This window comes from Nipponia nippon, unplaced genomic scaffold (genome assembly GCF_047370975.1).
Source record: "Nipponia nippon isolate SJK-2023a ecotype South Korea unplaced genomic scaffold, ASM4737097v1 scaffold_15, whole genome shotgun sequence".
NCBI classification, from domain to species: Eukaryota; Metazoa; Chordata; class Aves; order Pelecaniformes; family Threskiornithidae; genus Nipponia; species Nipponia nippon.
Genome location: NW_028262331.1, coordinates 3,681,264 through 3,708,209, shown reverse-complemented (window position 1 = coordinate 3,708,209; position 26,946 = coordinate 3,681,264). Strand labels below are relative to the sequence as shown.

General features: G+C 45.2%; 1 protein-coding gene across 2 annotated transcripts in view; it reads right to left on the bottom strand.

Annotated features, from left to right (window-relative positions):
* Window positions 1-26,946, bottom strand: part of MYBBP1A (MYB binding protein 1a) — a 60,727-nt gene that overhangs the window by 22,897 nt on the left and 10,884 nt on the right. For both annotated transcript variants that reach the window (XM_087752195.1, XM_087752196.1), the window contains exons 13-23: window positions 26,568-26,676; window positions 26,083-26,170; window positions 24,821-24,972; window positions 24,028-24,117; window positions 23,209-23,349; window positions 22,582-22,746; window positions 21,357-21,514; window positions 20,410-20,544; window positions 19,080-19,191; window positions 16,603-16,734; window positions 14,653-14,721 (exon numbers count right to left, since the gene is read on the bottom strand). In XM_087752195.1, the coding sequence (XP_087608321.1) occupies window positions 14,653-14,721; window positions 16,603-16,734; window positions 19,080-19,191; window positions 20,410-20,544; window positions 21,357-21,514; window positions 22,582-22,746; window positions 23,209-23,349; window positions 24,028-24,117; window positions 24,821-24,972; window positions 26,083-26,170; window positions 26,568-26,676 (1,351 nt within the window). The remainder of the gene's footprint in view (window positions 1-14,652; window positions 14,722-16,602; window positions 16,735-19,079; window positions 19,192-20,409; window positions 20,545-21,356; window positions 21,515-22,581; window positions 22,747-23,208; window positions 23,350-24,027; window positions 24,118-24,820; window positions 24,973-26,082; window positions 26,171-26,567; window positions 26,677-26,946) is intronic.

Genomic DNA, 26,946 nt, shown 5'->3' with positions numbered 1-26,946 from the left:
AAATTCACAGCAGGTAGTAAGAGAAGCAGCAACACTTCAATGTACGCTATATACATGCAAGTTTCCTAACGTTCCTTGACACATTACAATCAGATTTATAAAAGACTGAGCACTCCAACACTGTGGGCAAGGCAGTCTTCTTGGCTAGGAACTGTCATGACGATACTTAACAGAGGACTTAAACTTGTGACTAACTTAAAAGTCTGGAATTTCACACAGCCTGTTGACCTCAACAGGACCAAGCTGCAAATTCTCTGGGGGAGGCGAGAAGAGGAAAAAAAAAAAAAAAAAAGGACTCTTTCCTAAGTTAAGGACAAACAAAAAATTATCCTTCAAGATCCTTAACAAGTATCCTCACTGAACAAGCACCAAATGCCAATTATTTACTTAAAACATACAAAACTTATTTGAAGGCTTTAGATGTAAAAAGTGAAAACCAGAGGTGATTAAGAAACACTTGCCAAAGCAATTTTCCTCAATCCACAAGCTGTAACTGCAGTATTTCACACAGGGCGCATACACACACATTCCATATGTGTTTCAAATTCAAGGGGGAGGATAAAGGAAAGCCCCGGCTGTGGCTTAAAAAAACCTATTTTTGAGAACAAAAATTAATTTTTAACCTCCTCAGCACTGCTGAAACAAGGCGCACACAAGCAGTGAAGTCAAGATCCTCATTTAGCCACTCTCTAAAAGGTTTCAGAGGGGCAAATGCTAGCGCCTTCTGGGATAAACGGGACTGTTAGGACAACACGGCTAGTACGTTTGGTTATGCAGCACTGCCCATGCCAGGACACCCGAGCATCTCCATAACTACTTCTTGGTTTAAAAATGTGCTGCCAATGCTCCAAGGCAGCATCATAAATTAGACATCTACTTTTACCCCAAATTTACCCCGTTGTCCCCTCTGATTAAGGGACCCAGGGAACGCCTTTCCTGCACCCTGTTGCCGGCTGCCTCCTCTGCCCTACCTGGCCCGGAGACGTGGCCAGGCTCAAGTGGAGCTGGAAGCCCTGCTGCGCACCACGCTGCAGCAGCCGGTACGAGAGAGCCTCCTGCGCAGAGCTCCTGCCTGCAGGGCCCGTTGCACACAGGGACGCGGGCGCCACAGGCCTGCGTGGCAGCACTGACACAGCGCGGTGCCTGGGCTGCGCGGCCGGCTCTCAGCAGGAAAGCCGTGTTATCCGTCACTACACAGACTCCTGGTGCCTGCAAGCAGGGTCAGAGAGAGCTCATGCTGGCCCAGGAAAGACCATGCAAATCTCTTCTGCACGATCATCTGGCTCAGGAGCTGAATTCAATATTTCCTGCTACAATCCAGTGTCTTCAGACTAATCAATCAGCTCGTTCAAGATGTTCCCTCAGCCAGCCTTGACAAGGCCCAATAGCGTTGTCTGAGGTAGGCAGAACGTGAGCAGGATCCAATCTGGCCAGCACAGAAATTGTCCCACCAGACGCCAGTTTCCAAGTCTGCAAATTTGCTCTCCTGCCTCCAGGAACAGACAAGGCACAAAAATGCAGCAGAAGTAAAGGCTGATCAGAATCCCCCCCATCAGCCGCTGCCCCCTGCTCCCACACCTTCCCCATGCCCACACGCCAGGCTCTGGGCCAGGGAGTTTCTTCCCAGCCCTCCCTCAGTCCAGCCTTGCCAAAAAAACACCGCATAGGAGATTTACGAGCCCAGGAACAAAATTCTCCTTGCCAAAAAGTGATCAAAACAAATGATATTTTACAGCTTAAATTAAGTTCCTGCGACAAATGGATTTGAAAAATTTTGCAAGGCTGGTTAATTACAACATGTAAAGCATTTAAGTGACATCTAAATCACATTTTACAACCTTGGACGAGAAAGGCAATCTTACTCAGTGTACTCCCACCAAACATCCTAGGTCATCAAGCTCTTGCAATTTTCAGCATTTTAGAATAAGCCAACCTGCACTGCAACCCAGTTTCATACGAAGTAGATTGTACCTGTTCCTCCTTCCTAGTGAAAAAGGGATTTCCACAGATGCAGCAGGATGCTTTCCATCCAGGAACCTTTAAACAACTCACAACAGCTTGCATATTAGCACATTGAAAATAATTGTCACACGTGAGACACATTTTCCTCATTTGATCATCATCATGTAGATGATCTATTGCCTTCCTGAGTGCAAAAAAATATCAATGAACTCTGTTGGGTTTGTGGGTTTTTTAATGTTAACTTTTATTTTTAAACCTCTGAAACAGCCAACATCCCCCTCTCTAGCTAGTTTCTAAACAAGCGAAACAGTAGTTTGCACACAAGGGTTTGTGTATCCTTTCAAGCCCTTGGAACATACGACCCTAGTAATTCCTAGTGCAGGCCAACTTCCCAGTCACTATCTCAGCAATGGAGAATATGGAAAAGCAATCACCTGCTCATCACCCGCTCGGTAGGGTGTTAAGGCCCTTGGGCAGCCGGTCTCCCTGAGAGAGGCTCAACACGCACGACTCAGGGACGGTGGGAATCTCTTCCTAAAAGGCCTGCAAGTAGGGGAAAATTGCACAGGATGTGGTGCTATGCTCAGATCTTGGTCCCCACTTTGGAAGCTCTGCTTTTGGATTTGAGGTTTTACTACCTTGCTTACTGAAAAAGAACAAAGCCCCCTGGAAGTCAGCAATGGAGACAAAACCGACTGTGAAGAAATCTCCATCTTTCTACCCCTCCGGCTGACTCCCCTCCCCTCTTTATTTTTGTTATCCTTCATAAACCTCTTCACCCGTGGCTCAGATGTCCTGCTTTAAGCAGCAGCAATGAGAAGTTAAGAAATCTATACAATTCTACTGCTATTCCCAAGGCTCTGAGCAGCAGCTGTCGCATCGATCAGATGGGCTGTTAACTTCATTCTGCTGGTACTGAGTAGTTGTCTACACTACAGAAAGTTTTATCACATTAGCTATGCTGGCATATCCTCCTCCTCCACAGCATGCAAACAGCTATTGCAAGACACAAGCACTTAAACCACCACCGCTCAATCTGGCTGAAAACGTGGAAGGAGCTACACCCCATAGAAACCACCTTTATACAAGGCAGCTGCACCTACACTAGTTGTGTCAGCCTTAGCTCTACAGGTAAAAACAGTCATTGCCTTCACTGACAAAGTCACACCAGTATGGTTTTGTAAATGTACTTGAGCCAGCAGAAAACCCAGCACTAGCAGTCAAGACACTGCAGCAGCCGGCCTGCAGACCAGGGCATATATACAGTATTCACTTACATACAGGTTTCTTCATGCCCTAAAACATCATTACTTAATTTGTTTAATCAGGGACTCTGCAAATCACGTTCTCCCCACTGCTGCTGAGGAGTGCATTTTTGCCATGCTTAGTTCCTCTGCAAACAGTGCTCTGGAGGGTGTTCTTGTCAGAGCAAAAGCCCCGTCTTGCACGTGCCCAACCAGGGGAGCCCATTTGTGAGAGGCTGCTCACTGCAACGGGACATTTGAGCCCAATACAAGTGGGCAGACATACAGCTGCTTCCTTCAGCACTGTTCTGTTGGCAGCTGGGAAAGGAGGGGGAAAAATAATTACAAAATAATAAAAAAAATAATTAAAAAAAAAAAAAATCAAAGCTCCCTCCTACGGTCACCACAGTCTAACGAGAACTAGTGACAGAAATAAGATATTGCTAGACTTTAAAAGGCAGTAGAGATGAGTCAGCACACACAGGGAGAAGATTTGACACGGCAATTTTTCCGAGGATATCTGCACATTAAATACTGGGCTTCACCAGCCGGCTTTCTGCCCGAGCTGAAGGGTCTGCAGGACATGGGGGCAGCCAAAACAATGAACATATAAAATAACAACTGGACCCTGGGCCAGGCCCGGCTGATGGCATTAGATACTAGCTTTGAATATTTCATTTGCATACAACAAAGATACAGCTAGTGAGCATTCAGGGGAAGACATTTACTTTGTGCTCTTCTTTCACCAGAGACCAACAGGCAGACCCTCCGGACACAGCAATCCATACAGCACAATCTATATATTGGTCTGCTGCTTTAGTGAACGCAGAGATTCATTTCTCCCAGGGGTAACCACTTACCATATCAGAAAGGCCAATCAGTCTTAATGTTTCCCTCCCTGCAAAAAAGTCAATATCTTATTATCCTAAATTCTTGAAAAATAAAAAGATGCCATAATTAAGTGAGCCATGAGAACACAAGATACATCAGTAGCAGACACAGATTAGTGCCCATGAGCACTGATGTTTTCTTGCTCTTTCCGTAATGCTCAATTACAGGACTGAAATATTGGTGGGGAATATCGGTACCATAGGGCATACTGAGACCAGAGGAGAAGAGAATAGCAATGGATTCTCTGCAATGCATCCAAGCATCTCCCTTCCCGCATTAAAAAAAATCATAATAATAATCAGGAAATATGCCCATTTCCCTCTCCACTCCCAAATGCACTTCTCTCCCAAGTTAAGAACAAAGTCACAATTTAAAAAAAAAAAAATAAATCTAAGACAATTTTGTTTCTTAATATGGCACTGTTTATTTTGGAGCCCTTCCACTTTGAGCAAGATATGCCCTTTTGTTAAGAAATAAAAGCAAAGATTCTCACAGAATGTCCCAGTAGCTGAGGCTCAAAGAAACATCTCCAAATATCAAGAAACCTTTGCAAAATCATCTGGGGCACTAGCCTTTCTCTCCACTCTGACTTTCCTCTTAAAAAAGAAACAAACAACAAAAAAACCCAAACTTATCGCCAAAGCTTTCATTTTGTCCATTTTTATTTTACACGCATACACATTGTATTATCAAACATCAAGAAGCTCCACTGACATCTCGAGTTGCTTGCGCAGGTTGGTAAGACCAAAACCAAAACTGTCCCCTCCAGTTCCCTCCCCAGCTGCTCCTCCCAACGCTTTCTAAGCCAGATGTCTCCTCCGCACAGCAAAGCCAATTCTCCTCAATTCAGGAGAGACATGCAATAGGATTTTCTTTAGGCTATTCAGAAGGCAGCTACCGCATAATGCAGCCTATTTAAAGGGATTTTGCTAAAGTCAAATTTAATAATTTAAGGAGATTTAAGAGCAGTACGCATTAAAAAAAAAAAAAAAACAACCAACCAACCCCATGTTGCCTAGGCACTGTGTGCCTTTTAGCTGCTGTCCCCAATTCACTAGACCAGTCTTGATGTTGCAAGGACAAAGGTTTTCATCTTCTGAGAACATTTATCAGCAGATAATGAGAAATTAGAATTCCAATTCACTCAAACGTCAACTATTGAAGTTTAGCTTTCAAGCAGTATAAAAAAAAAAGTACTCACACTCACACAAGCTAAAATTGTTAGCTTGGAACATTGAAATAAACAGCATTGCTAAGCAAAAAAAAAAAAAAAAAAAAGTTGGAGATTGTACTGGGTTCAACTTTGTAGATTCATCAATTCAGACACTCACCAGCAGATCTTTTCATTTTGCAGAATCCACTGAGAGAAGCACCATGAGATGACAGACTGCACACTGCCCCTGGGGAGAGGGACGTGGCTGAGACCCTGTTCTGCTAGCAGGTTGCTGAGAAATCCTGACTCCTTTCTTGGGCTTCAACATGCCAAGGGAAAGCAGAAACAGAAGCAGCCAAAGCCCATTCCTCCCGCACGCCCGAACGACAAAAAGGGACCTACCACTTTCTACAAGAACTCTTAAGATCCTTGTTAGCGAACGCAGCCCAGCTGGCATTTCATTTTACGCTGCAGAAGCCCTAATCTTTCTTCACTTGCCAAGAAAACGCCCTCCCAACACACTCGCTAGTATTTCCACACCAAGATCCAATAGCCCACTGTAAACACGGTAGAAATCATTACCCAGAACTTCAACAAAACAGGATTCTATCTTGATGGTTTTATATTTTGTAGCATGAATAGAACTCGAGCCCATGTGGCTGAGACAGTCACCAATTTCATCGCAACCACAGACATTTCTTCCCCTCCTGGTTTTGTTACGCTGTTATTAAATACATGGCAATGACCTTACCTCCAAGCAAACTTTTCCCATTTGCTCCACACAAATATCTACTCATCAAATTGTCGAAGGGGCTGTTTGTCAGGCTGAGCAGAACACACTTGGGTGGTTCACCTCTTTTTAAAAACTATCAACTCCCCAGGTGTCAGACGGCAAGTTTAATTTAGTAGGCTAGGAAATTATTGGGTCTTGGAAAATCACTGTGATATGGTATATATCTACCTCAGCAAGTCCATCCAATATGCAGAGCTGTTAATGCTACTGATCAGTCCCATCCTTGGACAGCTCTTGCCAGCAGCTGTGTCTACAGTAACAGCTAAAATGTATGGGACCTTTTAATTTTCGTATTTCTTCCCAGCAACAGACTAGAATGTTTCCTCCATTACTGCGGATTTGCTACATGATCATCAAAACAATCAGCTGAATGGTAGTCAACAGAATAAACACAGTCTATATCTCCAGAATCAAAACAAAGAGGCAAGTAGGAGCTTTTTCATGTTCCTTTTGTGCTGCACTGAGTACGGTGGAATATAAAGACTGGGGACTGCTACCAGGGCAGTTCCTCTGCGGCAGTCAATTAATGCCTGGTATCGTTATGGATTTCTCTGTGGGCAATGCAGGCATCCATCTGCTAGACACCTTTTGCAAAAGACATGGGGGCCATTAAAAAGCACCCAGAAATACAACAAAAAACCCCAGTATGACGGAAAAAATAAACAACGGTAAACAGCTAACAAGACGCACAATGCTCCAAAGAGACCCTGCAGACTCAGTGACGGGGTCCCCTGTTCAACTGAAATCCACGAGCACACAAAGTTCTCAACACAAATACAAGTAAAAACTCGTGCCGTGGGATTTCAAGCACTCGGCTTAAATGCAGTCAGGAGGACCCGAAAAATTTAAACACATCTTTTAAAATTTTCAACCATCTCACATAAGTGAGAAGAAAGGGAGAGAGAAACATGGCTTATAAAACAGTTCATCGGAGAGTGCTACGTTTTACTATGGCATCAGGCACCTTTCCAAAGAACATCAGAGACTAGGTATAGATGCTGTCAACGTCCTCCAACTCACCCAAGGAAGACAGTTTCTTTGAGCTCTCCCAATGCAAGAGACGTGCTCAAAAATGAAAAGCTGGGATGCAATAATCCACAACTACCCTAAAGACCTAGGAATTAAAAATCTCTACACAAAAATGTAGAGCACTCTGGCCCTGACCCAGCACTTAAGCATTCAACTGTTCCCCCCTTCAACTTCAGAGGGACAGTTTACATACCTAAAGCTAGTACATGTCACAGGGCTTTGCTGGCTCATGAGCAGATAGCTCAAAAATGTGCAAGAGCCCACCCATAGTTCAGCTTTACCTTGCAAAACACAGGATCTCCTTGACCATCTCCTCACACAAAGCAAAAACAAGAACGGGAGCAGGACACTGACTGCAGCCAAAGCATGTCAGTTTGACACACATTTTCCAGCTGCAAATGATTTCTCTTCATTGAAGAGAGGGTGCATACTGAACAGAGGAAGACAAAAAAGAAGCCCGCAGGCAGGAGCCACTGTAACGCTGTTATCACACAAGAAGCTATCGCTGCCTGTGAGTAACTCACCCTCTGAAGGTCTGCTCACCTCAACCAGACCCTGGGATGAGCCCTCCCCGCAGTGAGACCTCTACGGAGGACACAGGCGCAGCGTGTCCCGCCTCGGCTTACCTCTGCCGAGGGGATGGAGGGTGCTTTGAAGGAATGGTACCTTTCAGTCGTGGCCCGTTGCTTAGCTTGCATCAGCAGCCCAGTTCTCATTTCTGATACAAAGGAGACAGAGCTGAACTGGTGCTGGTACTTATCTCGGGAGGTTTATTTTCCTTCATTACTAGTAACGGTTTATGCAAAATATTCCATAACAAGTCCTTCCTATACCACCTGCTGGAAACTATCTGTGAGAACGCAGGCAAGGCACAGTGCATGAATGTAGTGATCCATTCATCTGTCACAGCACGAGGAGGAATACTCCCCCATACGTACACAGAGGGGTGCTGGCTTCTGACTCTTTGCGGTGCTTTTGCTGTTCTTGCTCTATTAAAGTTTAATTACTTTTTAACTTAGATATTTACACAGAACATAAATCGTTCAGAAGGATAACCGTCAACCAGCCAAGACCTCTTTGGCAGGACTTTGGGATCATATTTTACTCTCCTGGTGATGGCAGCTCTGGCACAGAATTGCTTCAGTTCTATAAAATTATATATGTTTGTTCCCTTTGGGGAGACTGCCAAAGCACCAAGATTAATTAGCAACTTACCTAAAATACACTCTGTATTAGATAGATATTAAACGGTTCCTTGTCGCAGACTGCTTTATAAAAACACATTTTGAAATATTAATGTATCTATATGACATAAGACGACATTTTGAACTCTGTCTCAGTGCCCATTCACATCTCCACACTAAGTAAAATGACTTTTATTAGCTTCATGACAGCTCTGCACTTACATCAGCTTTGCAGAGTTTTAGCCAAATCACAGAAAATAAACTCACTTGATGGACAAATATATCATCATTATGCTCCCAGCTACTGCAACATCCTCAACCAATATAGCTTTAAATGTAAACAAGAAGACAGGGATGTATCCAAACTGATGTGTGACCACAGTGCAGAAATAATTGCAAAGGCTCTTAATTACTGTGTTGGAACGTACACTCCTAATGCCTTTCCCAAAGGAAGAGAACAAGGGACAGGTATCAAATCATTTGCCTAAACCCTAGGAAAAAGTTACAGACCAGAAGTGGTCTAAGTGTCTGCCAGTACAAGTGAGATGGGGACAACACCTTACTGCTGGTAGCAGTGGATGTTTCGTTTACTAGCCTTCCTTTCCAAACTGGTTCCAATACCGCTGGTCAATGAGCTGGATTTCTCAGGGAAAAGCATGGTTGTTCCAGTCCAGGCTTCCAGAGAGGCTGTGCTTCAGCCTGTTTCCAGTTCAGAGCTGGCACGTGGAGTATGCACTTGCCTGCAGAACCCTGCATCAGCAGTAAGCCCGGGTACCGCAATGCAACCAGCCACACGTCTTTCCTTCTTCACCTGATCCTCAGACTAACTGAGTTAAGTTATTAGGGTAGAAGCATTAGTTCTCGGACTCATCCAGTCCTCCGGCAGCCCCAGTGTGTGGGGAGGAGGATGGGACACACACGACACACCGCAGTCAGATCACCACCAGAATTAGCAACACCCCAAAAAGAGTGGTTTGTGCTGTAACAGCATCCGAGGGACAGCCCAAGACCACACACAGTTACAGAACGAGATGTTACTGTGGCTGTGCTCATCATACTGATGCTGCTAAAAATAAACCAGGAAGACATTCCTCACCTAAGGCTCAGGAGGGTTCTGGTATGTAGCTGAGTCATGCAACAATCATTAAATTAAACACATCTTGATCCCTGGTTTACGCTCCACCAGCACAAGTCAAAAAACCCAAGCCTTTTGTGCTTATTGAAAAAGCAACACTGCACCCACTGAAACAAGGCACAAGGAAGTAATTTGAAGGTCAAGGTCTCCTGGAAAACAATTGTAGTAAGATCAAATCGCATTAAGAAAGGAGGAAGCGAGAACAAGCTCGCGCACATTTTTTTTCCAAACAGAATTTGAGAGAATGTGTTTAGTGCTTGTGGAAGACATCGGACTGACAGCAACATCCTTAATCAACAAAACAGCACCAGCCTCCCCCACCTGTTCGCACCACACGCATTCTGCTCGGCTAATTGCAAGGCTTTGCACTGCCAATGGGATCGTCTGCGCCAGAAGCTTAATACAATTCATTAGCACTAGGTCAACTCAAAGGTATAACACAAGCTCCATTTTTGATGACTTGTCATTTTCCCACACCAGTCTTATCGTTGAAGACTACATCCCTAGCTGTCGCTTGTACCTAAGCTACTTAGAGCACATGTATGCAGGCAGGTATGGGATTCTAGAAATGTTAGCTATACTTTACTCGGGTATAAGCACCTTCTCAGTAAGAGAAAGCTATCAAATCTGCCTATCTGTACAAAAAGATTATGATGTGTGCACCGGTCCCATTTTCCTACCACTGAAGACATTTCTGCCGGCCATTGCAGAAAGTACAAGGTCATAGTTAGTGTGACTGATTTTCAGGACCTCACTCCTCAGAACCGCATCCAACAAGCTGGATTAGACTACCCAATACATTTCATTCTGTACCACCTTCTTTCTTTTTTCCTTTAACTTGGAGCACTTCTCACACACTAAAGGTCCTCTTGAAAAACTTCATAGTAGCTGCTTGCAATCTAGTAATTTCATACAATTTCTATCCACTTCTTTCTACAGCAGACAACAGCGCAAGAACACATCACAGGCATGAGGCAGGCCATATTCTGAGAGGACAGTGCAGCTTTAAGTTATATGTTGACTGAACTTACACATATGGGAAAGCAAGGATCAACGAAAGTTTAGGAAGAAGATCCCGACTGCTACTGTAGTAAAAAAAAAAAAAAAACCACCACAACCACAGCAAAACCCACCAGATTTCTCAGTTCAATAAATGAAAGACATCCAAACGGTAGTGTGTTCATTTTTTAAAACCTGAAGCATTTTAACTTGCACACAGGCACCTCTGGACAGCAGTCTTTCTTCTTTAGCTCCACACTTCAAGAAATGCAGAGTTTGAAAAATAGGCCAGCCAACAGGTAACACGGAGCATCCAAAGCACCAGCTGCCAGATTCACAGTGCGTTTGAACTGGCAGAAGATGATTCATAGTGTCCTGCAGTCAGTGTGGTCTCACAGAAGGTGAGAATTCCAGCTCAGATGCATGAACGCCCTGAAACAAGGTGATTTTGCAGATCCACTGTCACACAGATTTTCATCTTGTATCTTTCTGGTGTATAGGTTTAAACAGGTACTAAGCGAATTCAGGGTGGGATGACAACCCCCCTTCCCTGGTCAAGCATCCCTTGCCCTTTGTTCCCCCACTCATAAATGACACCAGTCTCTCCAGCTCTTTCCTTTTCCAGGGAAACTGCTGTATTACTGTCTCCTGCAGGCATCCACACTCCAGGAATAACATCAGAGGAACAGAACTTGGCCACATGTACAAGCTTCAGTTTCAAGTTCAGTCTCAATAGGACCATTGCAAATTCACCTTTCCAGTCTAAAACTTGTTATACAGGTTGAGCCTACTGCTAGGAAAACGTACCAACCCAACCACTGAGAGCCAGGTTTAAAACTGCCTTAAGAGCTCTCACCCCCCAAAGTGCTGTTGGTTTTATCTCACAAATTACTTCAATATGGAGGTGAACAACCTTACTGCTGCTTTAGGCGTGTAGGAACAGTGTCCGAGGAAAAGCGTTGACTTGATGTCAGTCACACTATTGAAAGTTTTTGTTCTAAAGCTTCCTTTTTTTCTGCTAAGCTTTGCATCAGGAGGCACTCTCTGACACACCTGCCTTTGGATATCTCCAAAAGACCCTTCTCTACAGCAATCACGCAGGCCAAAGAAATGCACCTCCCAGAACGGCATGTAACACCCATCCCATGGCTACAAACACCTCTGTCTTCACAGACACAACGCTGCTGCTGAGGGTTCGATGCTCGCCGGGTTTTAGAGTGAGCAACGGAGGGAGACAGGATGCACGGAAAGGCTGCAGCAATGCAAGACCCAGTTGCCCGAGTCATAAGCCACAGCCAACAGTCCACACAGACAAACTCTGCCTTCCAATATTCTCGTACTCACTTCACAGAAGCCATAATTTCATGTTAACAAACACTGACATTTGATGAAATCAATCACAGTTTTCACCCAGCCACTCCTGCCCCTGAACTGACTAACCCTGTGCCCTAAACAAGACCAGTGAATTGATCAAAGTTAATTTTAAAACAGCAAAAGGGAAAAAAAAAAAAAAACGTGCAAGGGGAAGGTAAGTTTTCAGCCAAATCATCCATATGTCCATTTTGCAACATAACTGCATGAACGCTCGGGCACCAGACAGACAGCAAGGTGTCCAGGGTCAGGACAAATGGCTGGGGCTGGAGAGGCCAGACTGCTCCTCTCCAAGCCAACGCCAGCTGAGCAGCATTTGAACGGCTCCCGCATTTCCTAGAGGATCCTCTCTCTGTTACAACTGCCCAGAAATGGAGTTCGACAGACCTGCAGCAGCCCACAACAGAAGGCACAAGAACAACATTTCACACACAGTTTGGGTTTGCTGTTTCTTGGCAAGAGCCCAGGCAGGTCCAGGCCTCGCTGTACGCTGCGTGGCTTACCGAGCACACAGGGAAACATGCCGCAGATCACCTCAACCAGGCTAGTCCAGGGCCATCGCTTAGTGATCAAGTTTGACTTTACGCTAGAGGCCCCAGCAAGAGCAGAGACCCCTGAAGTAAGAGCTGGACATGTACGCCAGTGGCCACAAGATCTTTTCTTAAAGGCCTTAAAAAACTCAGGGACCAGTCTGGCTGAGAGGAGAGGTGGAACAGACCCCCCACCTCCGTGCTGCTCTCACAAACTCCCAGGTTTTCGGGGTGAGGAGGAAGGAACACCCGCCGCGCATCCTCCTCATGAACCACTTTTCCTTTTGTTCAAAACTACCTAAAAGCCCAACCTGAAGGCGCATCCGCTTCTCCTACCCCCTTGGGAAGGGGGATAGTGGGATAGTGGCCAGCAGCCCTGCTGGGCCAGAGCCCCGGGGTTCATTACCAGGCCAACGCCAGACACCTGGCCAGAGCTGTGAGCCTCCCCTTCCCATGCAGAGCATGGCTCTCCCCAGCACGGCCCCGAGGACTCCCTGCCAAAGGGACCTGCAGAGCCAAGAAGTCAAAATCACAGTGGGATTAGCTGTTCATACAGATGCAGCAGGCATAGCCAGAACGATCAGCATTAATAACAGGAGTGTTAGAAGGGGAATTAAGCCCCATGTCTCTGGGACTAAGCTAGTTCAATGACTAGAGGCCAATATTCAGGGGCTGAAAATGGGAGACTGCTCCACTTGCCTCTCAACCATCGGGGCTGGCCAAGACCTTTGGTGTCTTCAGGACTCTAGGTCAGGACAGCCCTTTTGGTAGCTGAGCCCCTCCACCCCACTCCCCCAGAGGCTGCCAGGAGCTGCAGAGACTCCAGAGAAGTTACCCCCCAGCTTTTCCCATGCCACCACTTTGCCACATACACCCACCTAGCTTGCCCCTCTATCCTACCTCCTAGGATACCACCAAAGCACATTTGCATTGAGAATCAGTGGGAAAATTTAATTGAAAATCTGGCAAATTGGACGTTTCATGAGGGGAAGCCATAATTCCTGAAAAGGAAGCAGTCCACAAAAAACATAAAGCTGCAACTCCAACCTCCACAGGCTTTACACAGCTTACTCTCCATGTTGCCTTTGTTTGAACAGTAGCCTATCCACGTTCTCTATCTGGTCTCCCACAAACAGCTCGCTGCACATCCTCCCCTACTCCTCCCACCCACAGATAAACAGGCTCTGGAAACAAAGCTTGAGCAGATAACTGTGGAAGCCCTGAAAGAAGGACAACGCTATTCCCTGTGGGGAAGCAAAGATACCCACATAAACGAAGCTGTCTGCCTGGGATGCTGTTCTTGGTCTCTTGAGGATAGGATCAAGTATGTGCCTTATAATTAATTTGTTTGTTATTTGCATAACACATCCTTATGTCTATCCACTAAAATTACTAATAGCTTAATCCACTCTCTTTTTTTTTTTTTTTTTTTTTTTTGCTCTTGTTTAAATCAGAGCCATTCCTGTTGGGTAAAAGAGCCTGAAATGCAATTTACACTGACAATGTAAAACGGCCTTACAGTAAACACATACCTAGCCCTCCACATTCCCTCCAATGATCAGAAACAATAAAACAGCTATTTATGAAACAGAAAGGTCAATCTAGGATGCAATTCTGCAGGGGACAGATGCATGTTACAGCTAGGGGGTGGGAAAGTTTGAGACACAGTGCTACTGGCCTAAAGGGGTTTTGGTTATTAACTGCGTGGAAAGCACCCCCACTGCAGTGCATGCTGCAGTGAAAATCCAGGCAGGCCTCGTTCCCTGCTCATACAACAGCGAGCTGTGCAGTCACCCTGCAATGTTTTATTGATAAGGCTCCACTAATTTTGTGTTAGTCAGGCACAGGCAATCAACCATCAAAAACTGGATCTATAGTACAGGTGCTTTTAAACTAGACACGGAAGCATGTGGCCTAGAAAATGCAGAACAGCTGGCAAGGCACGGAACAGACTCAAGAAGCTAACCTCAAGTTTGCATTAAGAGGCAATGGTTACAACATGCTGCATTAATACAGAGCAACATCTTACCAATAAGAAAGTAACCAAGGAATAAGTGACTGAAGTCAACCCCTACAACAATCAGGCCCCAACCCTGAGAGCTGCAGGCAGTTTTTAACGGAGATGCTACCAAAGAACCCCCGTGACTGTGAATATACAAGCTACTTCCACATCTTCAGTCACATACCTGAAGCAGCAAGGCAGTATTTGCAAAAGCTCTCCCCCCAGGAAGCCCGCTTCTCAAAATTGGGCAGCCCTAAAGGCAGCCATAAGCATGTTAAGCATCATCTGAGCTGCCGTGATTAAGTGACTTCTCCGATTGACTATTTAATACAGCTTTGTTTGTTTGCTTGCTTTCTTACCTGCTGATGTTGCCTGGCTCCCGCTGTGATAGACTTGACAAGAATACCTACTAATGGCTTACACATGATCTGTAACAAAGAAAGACCCAGTCTCTTATTAGTGGTTTGCTGACAGACAGGTTTGTTTTTCAAGCAAAACAGTCTATATTTTACACAGCTTCTTGAGTAAGAAGCAAATGCCACAAGAAAGAAAAGCGCCCAGAGATCAGCAACAGCTTATTTGAAAATTAACAGCTTTCCTCACACCAGCCCTGAGTGAAATCTTGATCACAAGGAAATCCGGAGCAAAACTCTCAAATTGAAAAATTCAGGCAAAGATTTCACCTCCTCTGTTCTGTCTGGTTCTTGATTTAAGTCTGCACCTGCCTGATACTTTATGCAGGCAGTTCAGTTCGCACAGAGGAACAGTCCCAGAGGCAAAGGAGAACGTGCTGAGTTATACTGGACAATGTCAGAGCTTGGGGAAAGATCTGGACCCACATGCTAAAGGGGCCAGAAACAACTGTGTCAGGAGGAAAGCCTCCCTGGAGACAGGTTATCTTAAAGTTGTCCTCTGCAACAAGTCTTGATCAAAACAACCTTTCTAGAGGAGGGGTACCTGTCCGCAAAGCTTGATTAACCTGTGTTCTGGCCTAATCCACCAATTTCTATGTCTATAGGCAAAATATTTCCGAATTGAGGGGCACAAGGAATCCAGACACAAGAAATGAGAAAGCATCTGGATTGCAAATACCTTACTGGCATACCTCTAATGTTGTCTATCAGGCACTGGAAGGTCTGGCCCTGACAAAGCACAGACAGCAGTTTGCTGCACAGTTCACTGACACATTGTGCAGATGCTTATTCCAACCACACCACCTGAAATGGCTTCTTTTTTTGGGGTACGACTACTAAAAGAACAGATAGCTCTAGCAAGTGGGCAAAGCCCAGCTTTAAACAGGCCAGTATCTATGTATATCATTACCTTTCTTTCATGGAAGGGATGAGCTTAAAGATTTTAAAAGACATTTCTGCAAGGAACAGTCGCACGGAATCCACAGGCTCTAGAAGCCTGCAGATGGGATCCTACGCCTGCTGTCTGTGTGGGCAGCACACAACCCTTCTCTTCCCCCTGTTTCACTAACTTGTGTAGGTGGCATCGTGGGCTGGTGTCCTAAGAATCCCGGTATGCAAAAGAACTCTCTCCTGCATGGATTCCCTCAGAGTTTGAAAGCATCTGCCCCCAGTAACACAAGCCTATGTCTCCTCCCACCCTCCTGTCAGACATCAGTTCTAAAAGGTTGAAGCCCTTGAGAAAGGGCTTCTGGCAACTGCCTCTACCTCACTCTGACCTAAATATCCCTGAAGAACTGTATGACATTCAAAACCAAGGCCTGTTTCTTAAAAACTGGCTGTCCTTATAGTGGCGATCAGCTCCAGGCATAGGTCAAGTTTGCAGGAAATACCTCAAACATTTCAGACACTGACACTGCCTGAACATCCAGGTTGCAGATTAGATTCCAATTAGACTCTATGCTCTACAGTCGTCTTGGAAGAAAATTGATAAACTGAGCATGCAGTCAGAGCAAAGCTGGGCAGGAGCTACATTAACTGTTTAAACAAGCTGGCCCATTCTGCCTTTGTGCAAACCTTGCTCATCCACATTGGCTTGAATATTGGTAAAAAATTAGAGCTTCTTAGGCTGTACTTTTAAGAGCAGCCTTCTGTTCATCTACGTTCTACCACGCAGTATCCCAATCCAAACCACGAATGAGATCCTGGCCTTCTGCAGCGTTGCTATCAAAACACGCAGTATTAAAAGTCTGAGCAGGTGAAGGTCCTAGGAAACCTTACAGCAGTTTCAAAAGCCCGCAATAAAGTGGAGAAGTTTCTCTCCCTACTTTCCCCAGAACGAGAACTGTACTTTGGAGCCACCAGAAGACAACATACCACACAGTCAGCAACACTTACCGGGAAGCGTGTGAAGAGATCCTGGAACATGGAGCTTGTAAGGGCACTGTTCCGTTTAGTCAAGAATTGCGTCAGTGCTTGCTGATATATTAGAGTCACCCTCTCCATATCCAAACAACCCGTGCTCAAAAGCTATAGGGAAAAAGCAGAACAAAAAAGTTTGCAGTGAAACACAAGGATGAATCACTAGCAATGAAGTAATTAATTTCTACCATGGCACACAGATTTTTCCAACAACTAGATATTCTTGGGCAGTTTATATGATACAGGCCTATGAGATACAACACAGAACCATGAAGAAACAACAAAGTGGGCCCCAAACACGCTCTCCCAAGTACCGATAGCTGTATGACCGCATTAGTGAAGGGCAGCACAACTTTCTAGCAAGACTACGTACACCGCATGTAGCGTGGTGTAGTGTGGGGGCTGTCCTTCTAGGTTCGTGGTGGGCATGTCTGACACATCTTAGGTTCACAGAGCACTCAAAGACCATCCTGCAGCAGCTGTGCCGTGCACAGGGTGTTCTCAGCTGTAGAGCTATCTGAATCTGTAGAGATTAGTGTATGTAGATATCTAGATCTACGTACACTTAGCAGCTCTGTCCAGGCTTTCTAAGTATGCAGCAGACAAGTCCTAGCTCTGATCCAGCAATCCCAGAACGGTGTAAATGCTCTAAATATCCCCCTCTGGTGGGGAACGAGAAACCCAGACAGGCAGCAACCAGCCGAGACCTGCACAGGCCATACGGACCTAAACTAACAACACAGGGATGAATGAAGAGTGAAGTGCAGAGCATCGCATCCTGACATTCCTGACTGTTCTCATATTGCCAGCGAAGCACAGCTCCCTGGGAAGAAAGAAAAATTAAGGCCCAGGAGGTCAAAGCTGTGATCTTCACAATAGTGAAGGCCCTTTAAGAACCTCTGCCCAAGCAATTTTTCCATGGCCCCATAGCAGGTTAAAGCCATGTTAAGGCTGTGTCCCGTTCTCAGGTCAAACTCCCAGTGCTACTGCAGCTGAACACAGGCTAGAGTGGAGCAAGGGAGATGGATCTTGAAATATATGACCCCTGTTTCCTTCTGAAGTGTCTATATTCAGCACTTCTTTGACATACACATCTGCAGGTTAAAAAACAGATTCCTCCTCCCATGCAGATGTTTACTGTAAAAAATTTCTTATGGGAAAGCCTGCTACTATAGAAATTTGGCCACTGCATCATAGGGTCTGCTCTAGTTCCACGTTGCTGCTTACTGAAAAGCTCCAGATTATTCTCACAAAGCACTGCTCACTGGAAAAACACCACACCTTTGCCTCTGGTTCCCCACTGCAAAACCTTCCCGGCCTCAACACAATGTCAGCACCAGCAGCATCGCACAAACTAAACTGTGTCACTTCCCTCAAACCAGCTACTCGCTTCAGCTGCTGGCTGTGCCCTTGGCTGGTCAAGACCACAGCTCTGTTCCCACAGGAATAATAGCCTTCCCTGTGAAGCTGCACAAGGAGGCGGTGAAGCATGTCTCACTCTAGCCTCAACGTCAAGTATGTTGTTTATATTCCCCACAGATCTCCCACTTTGTTTTTCTTTCCAGAAAGGCCCAGCACAGAACAAGAGCTGCTTGGATTAACACTCTCAGTCTCTCACTAAGCCTTACAAACATTAGCTATCTTTTCAGCCACTAATAATATCGCAGTGTTTGTAATTTCCAGGCCCTCCCTTGTCATGAGGTAGCCCTGTTTATTCTCCTCCCCCCAAAATGTCAACAGGATTAAGGCACTAATTCCTGCCCATATCTGAGAGGTTCAGAGGCAAGTATCAGGCTAACTGGCAAAACACTGCTTGCTAGATTTCTACAGAGGTGACTGGACTGGGCTGCCCAATATAGAGGGTCACCAAATTCAGAGACCTGTGAAATTCAGCAGAGACAGTAGGTGAAAGGGAAGCAGACAGTAAGGCTCTCTGAGTAACAGACACCCACGGCACAATCAGATGAAGAGTCTCCCTGCAAACAACTACCCCTGAAATCAGGGCTGCCCCACACTCTCTTCACCCTGCGATAACTCAGCCCAAATCTCAGAGAGAGAGGAGTTCACTCTCATCCGCCATCGTCCTGTGCCTCCCTGCTCCTCAGCACCCTCTTGGAAAAGAACTCAAGAGTGACTGCCAAGAGGTTAAGGGAAAAAATAGCAAATCAGCCAGCAGAGCACCATAAGTATCTATCAGGCTTCTTTGGCAATTACCCTGGATCCACTGTACATCAGCAGCCCCTGGTGGCTATAGGCAAGCAGGCACTGCAAAGGCAGTGAGGGCCAGAAGGGGATGGGGAATTTGACAGCTTTATGGAAAAGGAATCATGTAGACAGGTATCAGCAGGCAGCAGGAACAGTGAGACTGAACAAGCAAGGCCCACTCTGCAAACATGGGGTAATCCAACTTTACTGGCAAAAACCACTGCCTGAAGAGCAGCCTGCTGTCTTACCTGACAAGACTGTGGGACTGTGTTGCTCTGTTTCTCTGGCAGAGGGGTAGGAGGAGTTGATGACTTTTCAGACGTGTTTCCTTTCAACACTTTGAGCAGGTATAATGAGGCGCTAAAAAGAAAAGGAAAAGGGGAGAACACAGTGTCACGGTGCCGCTGCAAAGCCACCTGAGGACAGAGGCCAAGTGATGCAGGCAGCTTATTCTGTACCAAGGGGGGCTAAAGAGTCCAACGGGGCTCCTTCTCTCAGTCTAACCCAGTCTAGCCAGACCTAAAGACAAATAAATCTTAGGAGGCTGCATCATTTCATTGTCTGTCACTGCAGTTAGACATCCCCACTATCAGCCTGGTTTCCTGAAGCTCATGCTTTTGACTAGCACTGCTTGAGGACTTCTGCGTTTGCCCAGGATCTCCAAGCCTGCACAGCTGAGCCAGCGCTGCAGTGCAGCCCTCTCAGCCCAGGCTGCTGTGTGCCTGGGGAACTCGGGCAGAGCAGCTGAGGGAGCATGCAGGCAGTCTGCTGCTTTTGAGAAATGTTCTATTAACTGGGCACGGCTCCACGCAGGACCGTCACTGTCAGGGAGCCATGCGGCACGCTCAGCCAGCCCCGTGCTGCCAGCAAGGACCACGGTTCCTGCACAGCCACAACCCAGGTGTGCTGCAGAGCCAATGCTGCCCGATGGCACGGGGTTGACCATGCAAAATGGTACCCACTGCATACACAGTTGTGTTGAGAAATCCCAGATGGGAGTATGAAAGTCCTCCTGAAACTGCCTGCAAGTCACAAGAGAGCCTACTAGTAAAGGGTACTCCCATTTACACCAGGGAACAGCAAAATTGCTCATGTTTCCTAACAAATACACATATGGCTTATCCTAATTCACCTGCATTCAGCAGCAAAGGAGTGAATACTGGTACGTACAGTAATTATTATTGTAATCATTGTGCTGTCATGGAGACAGTAAATCACTGTATTTACAGAACAATCATTACAGATTGACTATAGATTACACTCATCCCCGCACTGAATGACACACAATTCATTACTCCCCAATGAAGCCCCAAGTAAGTGCTTCCCACCACTATCAGCAAAGCTGTACTAGACCACTTCTGTATCAGACAGCCCATAGAAGATGATCACCAAAAAATGGACATCTGTTTGAAAATGCTTCAGACTGCCAGGATGACTGATGAGTCCTCGTGTAAGACACAGGTGCTGGCACCCAGCCTTCATCGAGTCTCTCGCTTCTCTGAACTGTTTTAACATGCAACATTATGCCTGCTTACAGACCCACAGCACCAAGCAGAGACGCTTCTTTTTAACACTCACCTGAAATAATACAGAGCCACGGAAGAGTCAGTGTGCTTGCATGCCTTCTTCACAAGCCTCTCCACAAAAGCATGCAAATCTTCTTGCAAGGCATCCACTCTCTTGCAGTACTGCTTAGTTCGGCACAATGAGTTCCTGAAAGAGCATGAAGAACAAACCCAAACCTACAGAAAGAGCTCTGGGAAACAGGTTGCTATAAACCCTTATCGCTGGGCTCAGAGTGACACACAAACAACAACAGTGTTAGCTGTGGGCAGCAAGAGAGGCAGTCATTGCTGTGGCAAGAAGGGTGAGGACACCAACTGCTCTTTGCCTTCAAGCACCTATTTAGGCATCAGAGTCGACTTTCTACCAGAGCTCCCACAACGGGCATTGGCTGCCTCAAACCCTGCTACTGCAGAACTGCTTCTCAACACAGGGTAGAGCGCAGCACTGAGGATGTCAAGGCAGTGGTGTACATCATGACACACACCATGCATGATGTCTGTGTCTAGCTTGTGTCATGCCTCACTTCTGGCCGTGAACAGAGAATATGCACTCTGCCTGTCTCAATAATACCTTGTCAGGAGTTTTGTTCCAGCCACAGCAGCAAGTCTGCAAGCCTAGGGAGTTGCTGCATGGTCTGACTCACAGGTCAGAGGCCTGTGGAGATATTCAGCGACATGGCACTGTGCCTGCAATACCAAGGTTTGCTCTTAAGGTTTCCACCTGCAAACAGGTTTGACACTTGAAGTCCCTTAGACTAGAAAACCCAGATCCTAATTTCTTTCCTACAGGCTATGACTAAGCACTGCGTGCATGTGTGGTGCTGGTAATCTAATTCTACACTATCTATAAGCATAGCCATTGTCTTCAATCTTAGAAAGACCAATTTTGGGGATTCAACCAACACCACTGCTGTCTATCAAAAGCCATTGCCTCGTACTTGGAGGAATAAGGACACTTACTTGAAGATATTGGCTGTTTTCTGGAGGAAGTCAACCTCCTGCTTGTCAGAGTCTGAGCTCATGCATTGTTCAATCACCCGAAGCAGGGGCTCAATGATGTCAAACACCAAGGGGTTCTCTGATTGCTTAGACAGGAATGCTTCAACCAGATCCAGCACCTGCAAACACAGAGTTACTGACGCGAGAACTAATGCAGAGAGGGAAACATGACAGATCTGCCCAGAGCAGCTCCTTCAGACTGGAGTGGACTGCATAGCAGCTGGAGGGGGCTGAAGAAAACTATTTGCAGCTGAGATCTGTACGCCTTCTGCTATCATTTGTACTGTTAGGGTATGAGAAACTGAAAATTAAAAATTTGAAACTGAAGATTAAAGGCTGTCTGTTGACTTCAGCTTTATTTTGTGCAGCGACACCATTTAGAAACAGCACTTATGAGAATCACTGCCACCTGGCCAGACCTGCAGTCACTATAACTTGGCACAGATCTCTGTTAGCACCATTCACTGATAGCTCTCGCCCCTGCAAGCCCCTCTTGACTTCCAGGCAGTGCCTTAGCATAAAATCAGCCTCTTATAGCACAGCACCAGAACGAAAATGCAGTAAAGCCAACGGCTCGCTACACCATTCAGCCTTCCTCTTGGCTAATCTGACACCAGACATTTCTGTAGGTGAGCAGCTGGAGCTGTCCCTGGATGCCCGAATATCCTGGGCAGTCCATGCTGACACCAGGTGGCCTGAAGTCAGTATTACAGTCACGAATAACCAGGGGGTGTTAATCATAATCCTCCTGATTTTACTAGCATAACAAGCAAAAAAAAAAGCTTACACTACAAAATTACCAGAGGGATTTTATGCATGTTACATTAATACACATCAAGCTTGTCCAGTTTACAAAATCTGGCAGGCACCTACCTTTGGGTAGGTGTGGGGAAGGATTTAATAAACTGAAGCATTTCAGATCAGCAAATGGAAACCACAGTTCACTTTCTGATAGCACACTCCTCTTTTTTATTTTGAAGTAGGCACGTGAAACCCCAGTCACTAACCACAATCTTGCTGTGCCAGGTGCTGTAGAAAGCCAGAACAATCCAGTCCCAACCTCCAGGAGCTTATGACATACGTGAATGTCCAAGCTGTTCAGTGTTAAATAGCTCATGGCAAGCAGTAGGCCACAACTAATGTGCTACTAAGCCACAGGTCTTCACATGAAACACTTATCTCCCACCTTAATCTTGAAATCCCTCCGTAGGATCTTCTCTTTCCGCATCCTGTCTTTCTCATCCTTCTTTGCCTGGATCCGTTTCTGCTGCTCCGCAAAAAGGGCCGAGATGTTCTTGTCAAGAGCCATCATAGCCTCATCATCCAGCTCTTCATCACTCTCCTCTCCTCCCTTTTGTTTTTAGAATGCAAAAACAACACGTCACCTCACGTACTTCAGAAAGACAGTGGGGAGAGAACCACAGCCAAGACCAGACTTACAGTAGGGATGTAGCTTCCTCTAGACCCAGAAGAACATGAGGAGGGAAAAGAGATGCTCAGACCCATGAGAAATCTCATATTTCCTACCTGGCTACACAGTACTAACACCAGTTCACATCAATCTCATTTATTACAGGCAGGAATATAAGCTATATCAGGCTAGACTGGACAAGCTAAACCACTCAAGACACACTAACAATAAATAAAAGAACAAGTGACTTATTCCCACAGCTTGCTTTGAAGATCCTGACCTCCTGCTTCAAATGCCATACAAAGATGACTGATAGGGCTCAAATAGGATATGGGTATTAGATAATCTTTCACCACCCTAAACATCCTGGTATCTGTATCAAGGTAGGCAGTGAAAACATACCAATGCATTCCCTGCTTGGAGAACGTTCATCAGCTGACTCCGAAAATTATCATCAACTTCTTCATCCTTGTCCTCATCTCCACTGTCATTCTCTTCCTCGGTGTCGCCTTCATCTGAGGAGTCCTCGCTTCCTTCTGCATCCTGAGGAAGAAAAGTTCATCTCCTGACCCCACCATTCTTCAAGCCCTACTCAATTCTCAGGTGTTCAGAAATAAAAATTCAAGCCTCCCCTCACCCCACTGCCTTGCTTCCAGCCCGCAGATTCAAGTAAAGACACCTCAGATAACGAGATACCAGGTCTTCACAAGAGCTAAAAGCAGAACATAATACAGACTTCTCTGTCATATTAAATGAGTATCAAAAAGAAGCTTCCAAGGAACATCTGAAGTAACAACCCCCATCTGACTCTCCTTTCTGCTAATGCTTGTAATGCTTTGTGACTCGGATCTCTGCAGTTCTTAAAACACGAGATCTTGAATTCAGGTGGCTGCGCATCACAGCAATGATTCAGTCTGTGGCTGCAAAAAAGAGAGGCCTGTGCTAATTTCAGGATGCAGTCGTTTGTTCTCAGGAAGTCATCTATTCAAACAGCCATACCTACAACAGCGTTTTCCTTCAAGGCCAAGGGACTAATAAATATGCACTTCCAACAAGCCATTTGTGTGTTGCAGTTTTAAAATAAATCTTAATAGAGCAACAGCCACTTTACTCAAGACAGAGAAATGCAATTACATCTATTGCCACAGATCAGGAGAAACATTATTTTTAAACAGTGAAGGTCTGAAGAGTATTTGTCACCGGTAATGGCACATCAATTACCATGTCCTGTGCAGATCTGATCTTTTTGTCCGATTCCTCCATCACAACAACAGCACTTTCTTCATTTTGCTCTTGGTATGGGTCAAGAACCTGCATAAAAGAGGGACTTGTGTTTTTTCAGTGTTTTGTTTTGATGCATTTCTTGTGTAAAACAGACACGAACTTCGGCACAGTAAGCCAGCTAAATAATGAAATAATAAGCAAGGCATTCAACTTTCTGGCTTACAATATCGTGTTTGTCAATATGCTAAGTTCTTTCTATAAGTAACAAAAAAGGTGGAGAAAACTGAAGGTGTTGGTAACGTCACACATTTTGATTTATTACAAATGAAGTATTAGGTTCATCATATAAAGTACCTGACAGCACATCTTTGCAATCCACATATTACTCTCTCAGAAGACGTCACCTTACTCAGTGGTATGACCAATTCAGATTTTCAGTGTCACTTATTTTTAGCACCTCTATGCTTAGCCTTTCTAGAAAAAAGAAGTTGCTACCACTTATATTCCCATATAAAACCTACCAGCTATATAAACTGACCCAGGAATTTCTTCAGCCTAAAACTACCAAAGAATACAGCTTAAAGTTAGCAGATCTCAGGCTCCCATAAAAAAAAGACAAACCCCCCTCAACAACTCTCTGTAAGCTACATTTAAAATTCAGTAGCACACATTGTCAGACATTATCTAAACCAAGGAGGCTTTTATTTAACCCCAAAATAGAGACATGCTTGTATATCTGCTAGGGACAAGACAGGCAAACAGTACAATGCCCTGCCAGTGCCTCACTTACATCCAGGATCAGCTGCAAGCCCCTCTTGGTCAGGTTAGGGCATATCCGTACAAACACGCTCTTGGAAATCCGACGTATGAGTAGGCTGGGCTGGGCAAGGAGGGAGAGAAGGATTTCCACCATCACCTCAACCCATCCTGGCTCTGCGTTGTCTGCACAGGAACAAACCAACAATGACAGGAAGGGGCAAAACTACTGCACTAGCACATCAATAGCAGACCAGAAAAATTCACCAAGGAGAAAAAGACAATCTTTCTAGCTGACTATTGGAAGTACTCATTCAGCAAAACAGACTAGAAATAACCAAGCATGAAGCTAAAGATTGTAGCTGTACTGGAAGGCTACTAACCATAGGGAGAAACATGCCTGAAATTGTCTTTAGGCCACTGAAAAGCCTTATCAGGTAACAAACCCTTCTACTCATGAAGTCATTACATAGATTAGCAGTTCTGCAAATCATGCGACACCTACCTGGCCATATTAAACCAATCAGCAGCTAGTCAGCAAAAGTGTGTTTGTGTATATATATAGTTTCCAATGAAATCAAGAGTCACAGCAGCCCATGAAAAGTGGTGACATTTGAAACTGGTCCATTAGTCCAGAAGTCTGGTAATCCTGATCTACATACAACCAAACCACCACAGAATTACAGCTTTTATTTTCACAGTACCCTCAAATTTACACAGAGATTTAAGGAGAACAAGATGACCATAGTGAGAGAGGAAGTCAAAAGACCAAGCCAGGTACTTTCCTGGTCAAGTCCCAAGCTAGCTCCGCAAGCCCTAAACGAGGACTAGCCTAAATCAGGCAAACAAACAGGACACATTTAGTTTGCCCAGAACCTGAGCTCTGAAAGTACCAAGTTTCAGGCCTGCCGGCTGTTAGGAGAACTCACAGCTTTGCCCAGGCAGATACCACCACTTCAGTCACGCTCTTGGCCAGCACAGAACAAGGACTCAAAAAGAGTGAACTCCCTTGGACATTGCTTATCTGAACGATGGCCAGCTCTGAAGCCCGCCTAACCTTTAAGAGGCACACAGGAACAGAACCCACTGAGGATGTGGATAGAGAGCTGGAGAAAGAGACAAGAGATTTAGAAAGACAAGGAAAGAGAATGAAGGAGAGCGGATTCTCCTGAGGACAAGTGCATCAAGCTAGAACCAATGCAGTCAGAGTGCTTCACTAATGCAGAACCGCCATCTTCTGTCTTTTGACAGACCGTTAACAATCCCACTCCATTTCTTTCTGTAGGAAGGACTCACCAGCCTTTTTCTTCTTAGGTTCTTTGTTGAACGCCCTCTCCATGCAGTTCAGAAGGTCACTCAGAACATCCACTGTTTCAGACGGATTCTGTTTGATCACAAGCAGACAGTAAACACCTTCTCTGAATTCCCCACTACCAACAGAAGGAATATACCTCGAATCTAAGGGCCTCTCTAAATAGGCAGAGATATTAAAATCAGCTACTACAACCTCTTTGCAGAAGAAAATATGAATCTAAGTAAAAATTGCTCAGCTCAACAGCAAATCAAGGGCAAAACTAAGGTTCAGGCCAAACTTTGACCCTGTAAGTTGTCTACAGGCAGTGTAAGAATCACCATTCATTAGCTGCCAGTTGCCCATTTCTAGAAGCCAGAGGCTGTGAAAGACTGGCTCTCTGAACACAAAGAAATTCTCCAGCTCAGTGTTCAGAAATCCCAGCTATGAGCCCACTTTACACCACTAAAATATGCTTCAGAGGTCTTACCTTGAAAAGATGAATGGCCATTAAAAGCAGAAGTTGCTGGAAAGCAACGACTTTGGCACTGTCTGATTTATTTTCCTTCTTCTGCAGATTCTTCACAGACTGAAGCGTTCTGAAGAAAGAAACCCTTTTGAGTCTTCCACAATTACAACAGCAAGTCCTCTCTTATGATCAGACTAAAAACATGACCAAATCTATTGTATCATTTTCTGTACTTGACATTTAATTTATTGAACTTGGCCATATATATAGTATAGAATCTTAACCCAACAATAGCATCTCACCTTGTGTGGCTTATAAAAACCTCCGCACTTGGGCAAAGGCTAGATTCCTAATACTACAGCCAAGGCATAGAACTTTAGGGGAAATCAAGCTCAGAAAA